This window comes from Oncorhynchus tshawytscha, linkage group LG11 (genome assembly GCF_018296145.1).
Source record: "Oncorhynchus tshawytscha isolate Ot180627B linkage group LG11, Otsh_v2.0, whole genome shotgun sequence".
NCBI lineage: Eukaryota > Metazoa > Chordata > Actinopteri > Salmoniformes > Salmonidae > Oncorhynchus > Oncorhynchus tshawytscha.
In genome coordinates, this window is record NC_056439.1 from 36241060 (window position 1) to 36257767 (window position 16708).

At 43.5% G+C, this 16708-nt stretch overlaps 1 protein-coding gene across 1 annotated transcript; it reads left to right on the forward strand.

The window, feature by feature from the left end:
• The first annotated feature begins 2503 nt into the window (after positions 1–2503).
• Positions 2504–16284, forward strand: LOC112262178 (fibronectin type III domain-containing protein 5-like). Its single transcript, XM_024437886.2, has 6 exons — positions 2504–2525; positions 2613–2728; positions 4799–5000; positions 14687–14770; positions 15144–15277; positions 15836–16284. Exons 1-6 carry the CDS (start codon positions 2504–2506, stop codon positions 15893–15895), a joined length of 618 nt encoding a protein of 205 aa, XP_024293654.1. The 3' UTR covers positions 15896–16284.
• The last annotated feature ends 424 nt before the right edge of the window (positions 16285–16708 follow it).

Genomic DNA, 16708 nt, shown 5'->3' on the forward strand with positions numbered 1-16708 from the left:
CTCTCTCTCCTGCTCTGTCATAAGCACTCATTCACTAGTTGGGTTATCATGCACAGAACTGACAATACACAAAGCAAATGTGTGTGTGTGCATGTGTATACGCATACATCCATTGGTGTGAATGCACAAACAACTGATTTGTGTCACAGTCACAGAAATGAATGTATCCCCCTGCTGGCGGCGTTGGGAACTAAAAACTGTCTGTCACATTTAGACCGGGGACTTGGTTTAGTGGTGGCTGCTGTGTGTCTTCACTGCCATTCCCTGGAGAGCAGGGGGACCAACCCACATGATGATTAATAAAGAGATAATGAGTGTGATTTGTCATCCAGTTTACGATACCGCCTGCATGCCAGCCGACCAGCCTGCCCCAGTCGCCCTTCCCTGCAGCTTTTTTAGGAATCCCAAACAAACTCTAGAGTCAAAAGAAACAGCGACCCAAAACCAACATGTAAAAACATCCACCTGAACGTTGGTGGTTGGTGTTTGGTGCTCTGCACTAGAACAATGCGCTTCACACTGCATCCACCTCTCAGCTGTTGTTATTCTTTGTGTCAACAGGCCAAACAACACACGTGGAGTACATCCCAAATGGCACCCCATTCCCTTTATAGTGCACTACTTTTGGTCATATTTGATATCTATACATATATCTACCTCTACCTATCTACACCACATTTTTGGCTTTTAATTTGTTTCAATGTTTATTAATTAAAATGGTAAAAAATATGAATAACATTCCAACCATGAGGCCACTAGGTAATTTGACTGCAGGAAAGGGCTACATGAATTATCTGACTCCATAAAGATGATCTAGAAATATGCAAGAGACTATAGTTGAGTTTCGGTAATAGGCCATCAAGAAAGGTCTGAGTATTGAATTACAAATAGATTTAATATCATTGTAAAATTAATGGATTCACATACAAGGCAGAGAGATACATCATTACTGTTAAGGTTTTCTTGTGTCGAAGGAGAGAAGGACCAACATACATCTTTAATAAAAGAATATAACAAACAATACAAAAACAGAGACAGGAACAATCACCCACGAAACACTCACAGAATATGGCTGCCTAAATATGGTTCCCAATCAGAGACAACGATAAACACCTGCCTCTGATTGAGAACCACTCCAGGCAACCATAGACTTACCTAGACTACTCTACTAAACACAACCCCATTAATCTACAAAAACCCCTAGACAAGACAAACACATAAATCACCCATGTCACACCCTGGACTGACCAAAATAATAAAGAAAACACAAAATACTAAGACCAGGGCGTGACAATTACAGCACTGCATATAGACATAATATGACATGTGAAAAGTCTTTATTCTTTAGGAACTTTTGTGTAATGTTGACTGTATATTTTTTATTGTTTATTTCTCTTTTGTTTATTATCTACTTCACTTGCTTTGGCAATGTAGACATACGTTTCCCATTCCATTGAAATTAAATTGGAATTGAATTGAGACAGAAAGAGAGAGAGAGAGAGAGAGAGAGAGAGAGAAAGATAGACAGAGAGCACGGTTACATGCACACGATAACCCGATTATTGTGGATAGTCAGATTAATATAATAATTCATTTCAAACTTTGACATGCTTTGCAAGAAGAACGAGTTCCCTAATAATCCTGTTTACACATCTGAAGTCAGGCTACCTGATGGGACTTAAATAAACTCAACAATCAAAACAAACGTTCTGCCACGGTGACCATGTCATTTTTGAGAAGCCTGTCTGATTCTGTGTTCAAACATTTTGTATGTAAAAACTGTTTCTAGAGTGCAAACTTTCAGTTTTTTCAAACTCACCATTCGCCTATAAGAGGGAGGCTTGTGTTACCGCTGCGGGCACAAATACACCCTGGAATGTTGATTAAGCTCTTTACATGTCCTAATAATTCTAAAAATTGCTCAGAAAACCAGGTGTAGATATAATCTGTAGGGGCGGCGCAGAATAGATTTGACCATGTCTCTCCTCAGGTAATAGCTGAGGACACACACACAACAAAAATGAATTGCACAGCAACAAATCATTACTTTGAAGTCATGTATCATATAAGCCCTAATTAAACTGCCAAGGTAAGCAGCACATACAACGTATCATTACACCGAATAACAAAAAGTGATCCAACTCTATACAGTACCCCATTTTGCGTTGAGTGTAATTTAACTGAATATTCAACTGATGCTAAATGTGAACCTATTCAAAATTCTACCCTTAATTGCAAGGCTATTCAAAATCCAACCCCTTAATAGTAGCTCCACTCTAGATTTGATTGCAGTTGTATTTCTTATGAATCATAATTATGCTGAATGGATGTGAATAATGAATCAGGCTACAGCTCTCCCACGGTAAGTAGTAGTGAACAATTAAACCACCTCAGCAAGGCTGATGGCCAATCTGTAGCCATTCTGTCTAGACTAGCCAATCTCTGAGATTTTCTGAATTGTTTGAAGTACTCTATTGAGGCAGTGTAAATAATACATGTACCCATGACTGTACCCACTCTACCCAGTACCCACTAGACAGTAAGAACGTCTACTTAATTTGCTTCATGTGTATCTCCTCTCTCTCTCTTTCTCTTTCTCTGTGTGTTTGCAGACAGCTTGTCGGCTCCTGTCAATGTGACCATCAAGGCTCTGAAGGCCAACTCTGCCGTGGTGACATGGGACATCCCCGAGGGGGACCCCGTCATCGGCTTCGCCATCACACAGCAGGTGAGAGAGACAGAGCGCAACATGGAGGAGGATACACTCACACACACCACACACACAAACACACTCACACACACCACACACACAAACACACTCAAACACACACACACTTGCCAACAGGAGATTAATTAGTACCTGTCACCAATCGTTACCCACCATCTCTCTGCTGCGTCCCCGGCCAGCCGCTTGTTTTGCAGAACCATTGTCACAGGACGTTATGTTGTCGGGACGATCCTGCCAGAGCGCCTGTCTCCTCGACGACGGCAGTGGATGATGACAGCTATGTAAAGAGGGAAAAACAATATTATTTATCTTGGCACACACAGTCCCTGCACAGCACACATCTTTGCTTTGCACATCTCTGAACACTCACTCTGTAGTTCAGCATAGTAATGCAGATGGACAGGTGTGTGGTCAATATGACAGTCAGTGTAGATAACTTGGCCAATGAGACAGCAAAGTGTAGGTTAGGATTAGAGCAGGGGGGTCAAGCCAGATCCGACCCGTGAGGAAACAAACTCAATATCCTTTAAAATGACTAAAACCAAATTGAAACTGTTTAGAAATAATAATAAAAGTTTCTTGAGTGTGTTCAGCTAGATAATTATCACCGAAATTAAAGCTAGACAATCAGGGAGCATTGAAAATTCCATAAACGATGGATAGAGATAAATATTGCTTGCAAATTTTGATGGCGAGGAAATGTAACCAATTTTGAGTTTGGCCCCCTGGACCTCGTTGAAGACCAAATGCAGCCCCCGGGGCAAAATGTTATTGACATCCCTGGGGTAGAAGATAAAGACTAGGAGACAATAATGTTTTGACCTTTATATTTGACAACCAAAATGTGACAGAAGTGAAATAGTACAAAAGAGAGTAGTTGATCCAATCATTGAGCAGTAGGCCTGAGTAAAGCTGTTCCCATGGGTTATTTTAAACAAACATTACAAATCCATATTGGACACACACATTACTAAGAAGTAGTGGTATTTGTTGCAGGCAAAGATCAGGGCTTAATCTTTGAAATGGAGTCAATGGTTCGGTTCCATTCTAGCCCATTAGGCAGATGATTTCTTGGTCCCAGAAGCCCAGATGAGAGCCCTGGTCCCAGAAGCCCAGATGATTTCCAGGTCCCAGAAGCCCAGATGAGAGCCCTGGTCCCAGAAGCCCAGATGAGAGCCCTGGTCCCAGAAGCCCAGATGATTTCCTGGTCCCAGAAGCCCAGATGATTTCCTGGTTCCAGAAGACCAGATTATTTCCTGGTTCCAGAAGACCAGATTATTTCCTGGTCCCAGAAGCCCAGATGATTTCTTGGTCCCAGAAGCCCAGATGATTTCCTGGTCCCAGAAGCCCAGATGATTTCCTGGTCCCAGAAAACCAGATTATTTCCTGGTCCCAGAAGCCCAGATGATTTCCTGGTCCCAGAAGCCCAGATGAGAGCCCTGGTCCCAGAAGCCCAGATGAGAGCCCTGGTCCCAGAAGCCCAGATGATTTCCTGGTCCCAGAAGCCCAGATGATTTCCTGGTCCCAGAAGCCCAGATGAGAGCCCTGGTCCCAGAAGCCCAGATGATTTCCTGGTCCCAGAAGCCCAGATGAGAGCCCTGGTCCCATTCATCTCCTGACTGCTGCTCCCTCTCTCCACTCCTCCACATACAGCTCCTCTCCACACAGTCTATTTCTGTCTACTATTACTGCACAGTACCTGCATACTTCTACTACTAAGACTTATTTTTGTTGTTTCTTGCCGTCTTTTCAAAATATAACTCTTATTTTTTTATATACATTTAAAAAAGGATTATTAGTTATTTAATGTCCTTGTCTATAACTGTTCTGTACTTTGTGATGTATTTGTATATTTTATGTGGACCCCAGGAAGAGTAGCTTTTGCATGTGCAGTAGCTAATAGGGATCCTAATAAACTAAACTAAACTAAACTTATTGGGAGTAAGTGGGTGATATCTGTGAGAAGTTCACTACGGTGCAATGTTGTGTGTGAGACTTCTCTTCAACATCAGTGGATATGTTTGTGTTACACTGCTCGCTAAACGCCCCTCTGTGATGATGTGCCAACAGAAAAAGGATGTGCGCATGCTACGCTTCATCCAGGAAGTGAACACCACCACCCGCTCCTGTGTATTATGGGACTTGGCGGAGGAGACCGACTACATTGTGCACGTGCAGTCCATCAGCATGAGTGGGCCCATGAGTCCGCACAGCGAACCGCTGCGCTTCCGGACACCCAAGGAGGCCGAGACACAGGCCTCCAAGAGTAAAGGTAAACACCTCAACAAGCAAATACACACAGTACCTAAGGTAAAAACTAAGTCTAAAGTACTTCTCCGGGTTCCTGTACCTTATTATAATACACGTACAGTGCCAAAAAAGAACGAGGAAACTGTGCACAGCAGTGCCTCAACATACCATGTCTAGAGTACAGCTTGCAGTTGGACTCTACAACTCTTGACAGATAAAGGCCAATTAAAATCAATAGGGACACAAAGCATGAAATTAAGTTCCACAACAGAATGCTCTTAAACATCGAGCACTCTTACCACAATTCCTGAATACAACACCTTCAGGGTGCTCTTCATGATGTATTGATGTGTCTACCCCAACTGCCCACAGGCCCTGCCCTGTGCTGGCACCCCTTACCTCACCCCCTCGCTGCCTCGCTCCTTCACACACTACTCACCCCCCTCGCCGCCTCGCTCCTTCACTCGCTACTCACCCCCTCGCCGCCTCGCTCCTTCACTCACTACTCACCCCCCTCGCTGCCTTGCCGTAGGCGCGCACACATGCACACACACACGCACACACACACTAACACACATACACTTCTCGCATGTAACATAGTAGAGACATTCTCATGATTCTCAGCTAGGAGAAACTAGCAGAAAATGCTACCAACAGCTCCATCACATTGATGTCCAGTCCCCAGGGGCCCCAACCTTCTCAGAGCTACATCCATATAGGTGGATGAGAGGAGACGAGACCCTGTGCAGTGAAAGTGGTGGTAGTGTATGAGCGATGGCTAGGCTGAGATGAGATGGATCTGGCTGAGGCTGATTTGTGCGTGCCTCTGAGAAGTGTTTGTTTCCCTGTGTAAAGCCAGGCAAAGTTTATGATGATTTGTGTATTCATACACTACCTATACAAAAGTGTATGGACACCCCTTCAAATTATTGGAGTCGGCTATTTCAGCCACACCTGTTGCTGACAGGTAAAATCGAGCACACAGCCATGCAATCTCCATAGACAAACATTGGCAGTAGAATGGCCTTTCTGAAGAGGTCAGTGACTTTCAACGTGGCAATGTCATAGGATGCCACCTTTCCAACAAGTCCGTTAGTCAAATTTCTGATGTGCTAGCTCTAAACCGGGACAACTTTGAGTGCTGTTACTGTGAAGTGGAAACTTCTAGGAGCAAAAATGGCTCAGCTGCAAAGTGGTAGGCCACACAGCAAATAGAACAGGACCGCCAAGTGCTGTCCTCTGTTGCAACACTCACTACGGAGTTCCATACAGCCTCTGGAAGCAACATCAGCACAATAACTGTTCATCAGGAGCTTCATGAAATGGGTTTCCATGGCCGAACAGCCGCACACAAGCCTAAGATCACCATGCGCAATGCCAAGCGTCGGCTGGAGTGGTGTAAATCTCGTACCCATTGGACTCTCAAGCAGTGGAAATGCGTATTCTGGAGTGATGAATCACGCTTCACCATCTGGCAGTCCGACGGACGAATCTGGGTTTGGCGGATGTCAGGGGAACGCTACATGCCCCAATGTGTGCCAAATGTAAAGTTTGGTGGAAGAGGAATAAAGGCCTGGGGCTGTTTTTAATGATTCGGATAAGGCCCCTTAGTTCCAGTGAAAGGAAATCTTAATGCTACAGCATACAATGACATTCTAGACGATTCTGTACTTCCAACTTCGTGGCAACAGTCTGGGGAAGGTTCTTTCCTGTTTCAGCAAGACAATGTTGACAATGCATGACAATACTGTTCACAAAGCGAGGTGGTTTGTCGAGATCGGTGTGGAAGAACTTGACTGGCCTGTACAGAGCCCTGACCTCAACCCCATTGAACACCTTTGGAATGAATTGGAACGCTGACTGCAAGCCAGGCCTAATAGCCCAACATCAGTGCTGACTTCACTAGTGATCTTGTGACTGAAGGGAAGCAATGTTCTAACATCTGGTGGAAAGTCTTTCTGGAAGACTGGAGGCTGTTGTAGCAGCAAAGGAGGGACCAACTCCATATTAATGCCCATGATTTTGGAATGAGATGTTCGATGAGCAGGTGTCCATAGACGCTTCGTCATGTAACGTATATTTATGTGTTGTGAAATCCAATGAGGCCATTTAGAATAGACATCCCACTCAAGGGCACAACATCCCACTCAAGGGCACCACTCTGGGACTCAACAGCCTTCTGGTTCAGCTCAGACATCCATTTCCCAGAACACTGCACCATATCACACAAACACAGAGAGATCTATGTACAAACAATCACACTTTACCATCCCACACAAATACATACACACACTTTTTGTATACATACCGGTAAACACTGACTGCACCATTTAACAGACACTGCAGTAAACACTGCAATGAACATCACACACATCCATCCATTTCCCCAAGCACTACACCATCGCACATACCAACCAAGTTCGCCCACACATTGCATCCCAAAAGCACACAGTCATCATACTAAGGGAGAGATGACCTGTGCTAAATGTACCGTCCTCTCAAATGATTGTCTCGGTTTGCTTGTATTGCATAACCTCTCTGGCAGTCTCATATACACAGTGACATGTATTTATGGATCCCAAGGGAAGCCACCAAAAAAAAGTGTCAAGGGCAGTCAGTTTGGATTTGTCTTTCCTCCAATCATATCACATTGAGAGCAATTGACAGAAACACTTTAATAGTTGCATCTCATTGTGTGGTTGTCCGGTGGCTAGATAGCTACAATTGGTCATTTCCTAAAATAACCATGGATGGAGATAGGGATTTGAGCTTGTGGTTTTACTTAATTCTCCGTAGTGGCCAATAATTAGAACTGCGATTCTGATCAAACCATAAATTCATATATTGTTCCCCTGGCCTGAGCGGATGGAAGTTCAGTATGTAGCTAGATGTAGAAGGTTAATGTTAACTAGATAACGTTGCCCATGAAGTTAGGCTAGCGAGCAAGCATTTTTGCCAGGTAGCCTAGAACAGTGGTTCCCAAACTTTTTATAGTCCCGTACCCCTTCAAACACTCAACCTCCAGGTGCGTACCCCCTCTAGCACCAGGTTCAGCACAATCTCAAATGTTGTTTTCTGCCATCATTGTAAGCCTGCCACACAGACAATGTACGATACATTTATTAAACATAAGAATTCGTTTTTGTCACAACCCGGCTCGTGGGACGTGACAAAGAGCTCTTATAGGACCAGGGCACAAGAAATAATATAATAATAATCTTTACTTAACCATCTTACATATAAAACCTTATTTGTTCCTCAAAAATTGGGAATAACTCATCACAGGTTAATGAGGAGGTTGCACGACTGAGTCTGGTGCACATTAGATAGTACCCGCAAAACACCAGTCTCAACTTCAACATTGAAGAGGAGACTCTGGGATGCTGGACTTATAGGCAGAGTTGCAAAGAAAAAGCCATATCTCAGACTGGCTAATAAAAATAAAAGATTAAGATGGGCAAAAGAACACAGACACTGGACAGAGGAACTCTGCCTGGAAGGCCAGCATCCCGGAGTCGCCTCTTCACTGTTGACATTGAGACTGGTGTTTTGCGGGTACTATTTAATGAAGCTGCAAGTTGAGGCCTTGTGAGGCGTCTGTTTCTCAAACTAGACACTCTAATGTATTTGTCCTCTTGCTCAGTTGTGCACCGGGGCCTCCCACTCCTCTTTCTATCCTGGTTAGAGCCAGTTTGCGCGGTTCTGTGAAGGGAGTAGCACACAGCGTTGTACGAGATCTTCAGTTTCTTGGCAATTTCTCGCATGGAATAGCCTTCATTTCTCAGAACAAGAATAGACTTACAAGTTTCAGAAGAAAGGTCCTTGTTTCTAGCCATTTTGAGCCTGTAATCGAACCCACAAATGCTGATGCTCCAGATACTCAACTAGTCTAAAGAAGAACAGTTTTATTGCTTCTTTAATCCACACAACAATTTTCAGCTGTGCTAACGTAATTGCAAAAGGGTTTTCCAATAATCAATCAGCCTTTTAAAATGATAAACTTGGATTAGCTAACACAACATGCCATTGGAATATAGGGGTGATGGTTGCTGATAATGGGCCTCTGTATGCCTATGTAGATATTCCATAAAAAATCAACCGTTTCCAGCTACAATAGTAATTTACAACATTAACAATGTCTACACTATATTCTGGTCATTTTGATGGTTTTTTAATATACAAAAAAGGTGCTTGTCTTTCAAAAACAAGGAAATGTCTAAGTGACCCCAAACTTTTGAACGGTTCTGAAGCAATTCCAGCGTTGCTTTGCTGTGTGCTTGGGATCATTGTCCCGTTGGAACGTAAATCTTCTCCCAGTCTAAGGTTGGTTGCACTCTGAAGAAGGTTCTCTTCAAGGATTTGCCTGTAATTGGCTCCATTCATTGTCCCCTCTATCCTTACCAGTCCCTGTCTCTGAAAAGCATGCCCATAGCATGAAGCTGCCACCACCATGCTTCACGGGAAAGGATGGCGTTATATGGGTGATGAGCTGTGCCAGGTTTTCTCCAGACATAGCGCTTTGCATTCAGGCCAAAATGTTGAAATTTGTCTCATCAGAACACATCATAGTTAACCTTATGCTCTCTTTCACGTGCCTTATTGCAAACTCCAGGCATGTTGTTGTGCCTTTTTCTCAGGAGTGGCTTCCGTCTAGCCCCTCCCCCATAAAGATCAGATTGATGAAGTGCTGTAGAGACTGTTTTCCTTCTGGCAGGATCTCCCATCTCAGCCAAGGAACATTGTAGTTCTATCAGAGTGGTCATTGGGTTCTTGGTCACCTCCCTGACCAAGGTCCTTCTTGGCCGGTTGCTCAATTTGGTTGGACGGCCAGCTCTAGGCAGTGCCTGGATAGTTCCATATTAGTTCAATTTCCCAATGATGGAGACTACTGTGCTATTGGAAACTTTCAACACTCTGGACATTGTTTTATACCCTTTCCCAGATATGCAGTACCAGTCAAAAGTTTAGACACACCTACTCATTCAAGGGTTTCTCTTTATTTTTACTATTTTCTACATTGTTGAATAATAGTGAAGATATCAAAACTATGAAATAACACAAATGGAATCATGTAGTAACCAAAAATGTGTTCAACAAATCAAAATATATTTTATATTTGAGATTCTTCAAAGTAGCCACGCTTTGCCTTGATGACAGCTTTGCACACTCTTGGCATTCTCTCAACCAGCTTCATGAACTAGTCACCTGGAATGGATTTCAAGTAACAAGTGTGTCTTGTTAAAAGTTAATTTGTAGAGTTTATTTCCTTCTTAATGCGTTTGAGCCAATCAGTTGTGTTGTGACAAGGTAGGGGTGGTATACAGAAGATAGCCCTATTTGGTAAAAGACCAAGCCCATATTTTGGCAAGAACAGCTCAAATAAGCAAAGAGAAATGACAGTCCATCATTACTTTAAGACATGAAGGTCGGTCAATCTGGAAAATTTGAATAACTTGCAGTCACAAAAACCATCAAGCGCTATGATGAAACTGGCTCTCATGAGAACCGCCACAGGAAAGGAAGACCCAGAGTTACCTCTGCTGCAGAGGATAAGTTCATTAGAGTTACCAGCCTCAGAAACTGCAGCCCAAATAAATGCTTCACAGAGTTCAAGTAACAGACACATGTCAACATCAACTGTTCAGAGGAGACTGCATGAATCAGGCCTTCATGGCCAAATTGCTGCAAAGAAGCCACTACTAAAGGACACCAATAATAAGAAGAGACTTGCTTGGGCCAAAAAACACGAGCAATGGACATTAGACTGGTGGAATTTGAGATTTTTGTTTCCAACTGCCAGGTCTTTGTGAGACGCAGAGTAGGTGAACGGATTATCACCGCATGTGTGGTTCCCAACGTGAAGCATGAAGGAGGAGGCGTGATGGTGTGGGGGTGCTTTGCTGGTGACACTATCAGTGATTTATTTAGAATTCAAGGCACACTTAACTAGCATGGCTACCACAACATTCTGCAGCGATACGCCATCCCATCTGGTTTGCGCTTAGTGGGACTATCATTTGTTTTTCAGCAGGACAATGACCCAAAACACACCTCCAGGCTGTGTAAGGGCCATTTGACCAAGAAGGAGAGTGATGGAGTGCTACATCAGATGACTTGGCCTCCACAATCACCTGACCTCAATCCCATTGAGATGGTTTGGGATGAGTTGGACCGCAGATTGATGGAAAAGCAGCCAACAAGTGATCAGCGTATGTGGGAACTCCTTCAAGACTGTTGGAAAAACATTCCTCATCAAGGCAAAGGGAGGCTTCTTTGAATTATATAAAATATATTCTAATTTGTTTAATGTGACTAGGGGGCAGTATTTTCATTTTTGGAAAAATAACGTTCCCGTAGTAAACGGGATATTTTGTCAGGACAAGATGCTAGAATATGCATATAATTGACAGCTTAGGATAGAAAACACTCTAAAGTTTCCAAAACTGTAAAAAGATTGTCTGTGAGTATAACAGAACTGATATTGCAGGCGAAAGCCTGAGAAAAATCCAATCCGGAAGTGCCTCATGTTTTGAAAGCGCTGCATTCCAATGCGTCCCTATTGAGCAGAGAATGGGCATTCAACCAGATTACTTTTTCTCCGTATTCCCCAAGGTGTCTACAGCATTGTGACGTAGTTTTACGCATTTTTGTTGAAGAATACCCGTAAGCGGCTACATTGCACAACTGGTCACCTGATGGCTCTCAAAGATTATTTCTCGTGTAAAATACAGAGGTAGCCATTATTCCAATCGGTCCTACTGAAAAACCAATTGTCCCGGTGGATATATTATCGAATAGATATTTGAAAAACACCTTGAGGATTGATTATGAACAACGTTTGCCATGTTTCTGTTGATATTATGGAGCTAATTTGGAATATTTTTCGGCGTTTTCGTGACTGGAATTTCCGGGCGATTTCTCAGCCAAACGTGAAGAACAAACGGAGCTATTTTGCCTACAAAAATAATCTTTTTGGAAAAAAGGAACATTGGATATCTAACTGGGAGTCTCGTGAGTGAAAACATCCGAAGCTCATCAAAGGTAAACAATTTAATTTGATTGCTTTCCTGATATCCGTGACCAAGTTACCTGCTGCTAGCTGGACAAAATGCTATGCTAGGCTATCAATAAACTTACACAAATGCTTGTCTAGCTTTGGCTGTAAAGCATATTTTGAACATCTGAGATGACAGGGTGATTAACAAAAGGCTAAACTGTGTCTCAATATATTTCACTTGTGATTTTCATGAATAGGAATATTTTCTAGGAATATTTATGTCCGTTGCGTTATGCTAATTAGTGTCAGATGATGATTACGCTCCCTCATGCGGGATGGGGAGTCATTAGAGGTTAACACTTTTTTGGTTACTACAATATTTTATATGTGTTATTTCATAGTTTTGATGTCTTCACTATTATTCTACAATGTAGAAAATAGAAAGAATGAAGAAAAACGATGAGAAGGTGTGTCCAAACATTTGACTGGTACAATATGCCTCATCACAACTCTATCTCAGAGATCTACAGACAGTCCCTTGGACTTCATGTATAGTTTCTGCTCTGACATACACTGTCAACTGTGGGACCTTATATAGACAGGTGTGTTTCTTTCTAAATAAATCATGTCCAAACAAGTGAATTGGCCACAGGTGGACTCCAATTAAGTTGTATTAAGGCTGTAAGACAACAAAATGTGGGGTATGAATAATTTCGGAATGCACTGTATGTGTTTGTCTCCCAAGACCATAAATATAGAACAGACGTGGTCTGTGCCTAAGACTCTGATGAGGGAGGTTTTCTAGAGTGACCGGTGGGATGTCTGCAAAACAGTACTGCAGTTAAACAGATGTATAACACTCAATACAATACAATTTCTCTACTTGCATAATCCTGCAGCTAAATGGCATACAGTTGACCATGTCCCTGAATGCACCCACCTGCAAACTCCCTACTCTACATACAGTATGCCCCACCTCTTAATGTCTGCAGGGGACTCAATCTGTCTCTGGGACTGGAGACTGTGTGTCCTTGACATTAGAGCTGGCCAATATTACCCATGTGGAGGCCATCTGACAATGGTGTCAGGAGCGTTTGGCTGTCCAGCTTTGATTTGTTAATGCCCATCGATTGACTGAATCGCTCATTGGGTGAACATGCAGGAGGGTAGTGGAGCTACCCAGGGCCCTCAGAATGTCAGAGTCACTGCCTTCTTCTGTTTGGTCTTTAAATGGGGTGCACTCAGTATGCTGTTGTGTGGTGAACTTTAGCCAGCAATCTCCCGAAGTCACAAACAGTCCAATATGCGATGATGCTTTCAGTTGCTTTGTATGAGTGGACCATGAACACACACAAACATAGGCCACACATGCATGCAAACACAACTCTGATTCTTTTTGGCGCTTTATTTGTAATAATAATGATTATTTAGTTCTGTCTAGGCCCAGCACAATCATTCCTGGCTGCTGTGATTAACTGTCTCTCTCCAACCCCTTCAGAGTGGGGATCCCCACTGGCCCTGCCTCAACCTTATGTATTCACTTCATGCTCAGCTTCTACTGAATCATTTGACACTATTAGCCTCTCTCAGACAGAGTGATCTAATAGGGGCGTCTGCTGTGAGTTTCCCACATAGCAGCGCTCTTCATTGGGGAGTTACGCTGAACAAAAATATAAACAAAAATATAAACGCAAAATGTAAACATGTAAAGTCCCATGTTTCATGAGCTGAAATAAAAGATCACAGAAATGTTCCATATGCACAAAAAGCTCATTTCTCTAAAATGTTGTGCACAAATTTGTTTACATCCCTGTTAGTGAGCATTTCTCTACCTGACAGGTGTGGCATATCAAGAAGATGATTAAATAGCACAATCATTACACAGGTGCACCTCATGCTGGGGACAATAAAAGGCCACTCTACAATGTGCAGTTTTGTCACACAACACAATGCTACAGAAGTCTCAAGTTTTGAGTGAGCGTGCAATTGGCATGCTGACTGCAGGAATGTCCACCAGAGCTGTTGCCAGAGAATGTTGCCACATGTATGGCATTGTGTGGGTGAGCAGGTTTGCTGATGTAAACATTGTGAACAGTGTGCCACATGGTGGAGGTGGGGTTATGGTATGGGCAGGCAGGCAGGCATAAACTACGGACACCGAACTCAATTGCATTTTATTGATGGCAATTTGAAAGCACAAAAATACTTTGACGAGATCCTGAGGCCCATTGTGGGGCCCATTTTATGTATTTGTTATCTGTGACCAACAGATGCATATCTGTAGTCACAGAGGCTGAGGCTGTACACAAGTTTTTAGGGTTGTGTCAGAATCACCTGAAATCGTGAAAAACCTGGTCTGTTTGAAGCAGTGCTAATTGACAGAGAGACAGTGATGAGTGGTGCCATTCTGGGACTGGAGAGGAATAGCAAGATCAGTCTACACAATACACTGTCAGCAGACAGTTCTATCCAGCTAACAAGGAGCAGACCAACTACAGTGTGTGTATAGTTACAGTAGAGAGGAGAGGGTATACGGGGCTCACTGAGGTAATGCCCTTCCTATTCAAATGACGACACTCTCCCATCATTAATCTGGCCTGTTGTGAGCACCAGTGGAGTTATTTAATAAGATGCCAGTTACCAACAATAACTCTGATGATGGTGTTGCCATGGTGACCAAATGATTGTGCTGCTGTATCTTGACCCTCCAGACGAGGTGACCATGGAGGAAGTGGGAGCTCAGCTGAGGGCGGGGGAGTTCATCATTATCGTGGTGGTGCTGATCATGTGGGCAGGTGAGGGGTGGAATGTTCCAAAGGTCAGAGTGCTACCTACACACTAGGGATACAACATTCCAGTAAGTTTCCCCAAATTCCCAGGTGTTCCAGAAATATTTGGAGGATTCTGGATTTCCTGCTTATTCTGTGAATCTTCCAACCAGGATTATTGGAAATCCTGGAAATTTTGTGAAATTTACCGGAATTTCACAACCCTACCACACACATACACCCTCAAGAGTGTAGAACAAAGGAAGGGTATATTTTAAACAAATATTGTCCATAATTTGTAGTAATTTGTCCTTGTAAAATTATTTCCGTCTGCTCTTCACTTTGGTAATGTGGTTGTTATTTACGATCTGTCTGTGCCCTCTTCTCCTCTCTCTGTCAGGTGTGATTGCTCTCTTCTGCCGTCAGTATGACATCATCAAAGACAACGAGCCCAACAACAACAAGGACAAAGCCAAGACCTCATCAGAGTGCAGTACTCCGGAGCACCCAACGGGGGGGCTGTTGCGCAGTAAGGTATAACCCCCCCACCCCCTCCACACTGAGTTCCAACCGACACCGGGCAGGTGAATCGTCCCGGCGACTTAAAACCTTCCACTTCCACCAGCACCTAGCACAGTAACACACATAGTACCATCAGGGCAACGCCCACCATATAACAGAACATGCATTGATTTACCAGCATTTTTGGCAGCACTTCGTCCTAAAAAAACACAGTTAGAATGCAAACATACATCTCTCTCAGGATATAAGCCACAACTTTGCTAAAAGCCAAAGCCTTTCAATCAATGCACAAACAGCCCATTTGCTGCTGGCATGATTGTCCCATGTCCATTTGCTCCTCTCCATCTCCCTCAACAACTGGCTGATGCCCTCTGGTCATCTCCAATCAAGCCAACTAAAATGATCAAATACCCTCTATCTCCCTTCCAGAGAAAAAGCATCATAAGACCAAGGCATCCTCCCATTTTGTCCAGGTGCTCCGTGCTCATAGCAGAATGACCCTTTATTCAAGGTTTAGAGAGGGGCCTTCATCTTTCTCATCACTGCTGTTCCCCTTCTTCCCCTCTACAGTTCCCCAAGAACAATAACAACAACAACCGTACGCCATCTGTGAACATCATCGAGCTGTGATGACTAGGGCCCTCTCTAATCCAAAGGACTGAGTGTCTTCTGAACAGAGCAACCAAAATGCCCGTTATGCCCATCTGCTTGTTAGGGTGAGGCTGGGACTGTGGGCACGCCCCTTTGGCCGTGCCCAGCCCTTTGGCATGGGGCTTGGATGTGAACTGGGCCCCCAGGACTCCAGGGGTTAGGCCTCAAAGGAGAGGCTCTAGGTGTGATGGCAGGACTGTGGCTGTCACTGCTCTAATCACTGCCACAGGGCCAAGGAGATAAGGGCCAAATGGATTCAGCTATAAGCTGAGAAACAGATGGGAGATATGAACATGGCCAGGGAACTGCAGGTAACCAGGGCCAGAGGCCATCTCTCTATTAGCTTCAGTGCAGGCTGCTGAGGGGAGGACAGCTCATAATAATGGCTAGAACATAGTTTTATTATTATGATCCGTCCTCCCCTCAGCAGCCTCCACTGCTCAGCATGTTATCAATGAACTGAAACACACTGTTTCCCCCCTGTTCACCATGCTGCAACCGAGGCTGGAGCACTGAGAACCGTGTGGAAGTGAATTCCACCTGTTTCTCTCTTAAACAGTAACCTTGTTTCTTTATTTATTTGCCTCCTACCAAGCTCTTGCTGTAGGGCACATACTGTCTGATATCATTTATCTTGTTTGACATATTATACCTGCTTTCAAACTCAAACTACATCTCTGTATCAAAATCTGTCTTCTTTTTTTTTGTCAATCTACTCACAAAAACGTATTTGCAGGATACCAACCAAGGTTAGTTATATAGATCTCCTTATGGTTATCTAGATCTCACTTT

What these genes read in the sequence shown, in the direction of transcription:
- LOC112262178 (XM_024437886.2), top strand. Translation starts at nt 2,504, where the DNA reads ATGACTGTACCCACTCTACCCA. An exon ending in GCTTCGCCATCACACAGCAG is followed by an intron (nt 2,729 to 4,798) that starts GTGAGAGAGACA and finishes ATGTGCCAACAG; the next exon opens with AAAAAGGATGTGCGCATGCT. An exon ending in GGGGGCTGTTGCGCAGTAAG is followed by an intron (nt 15,278 to 15,835) that starts GTATAACCCCCC and finishes TCCCCTCTACAG; the next exon opens with TTCCCCAAGAACAATAACAA.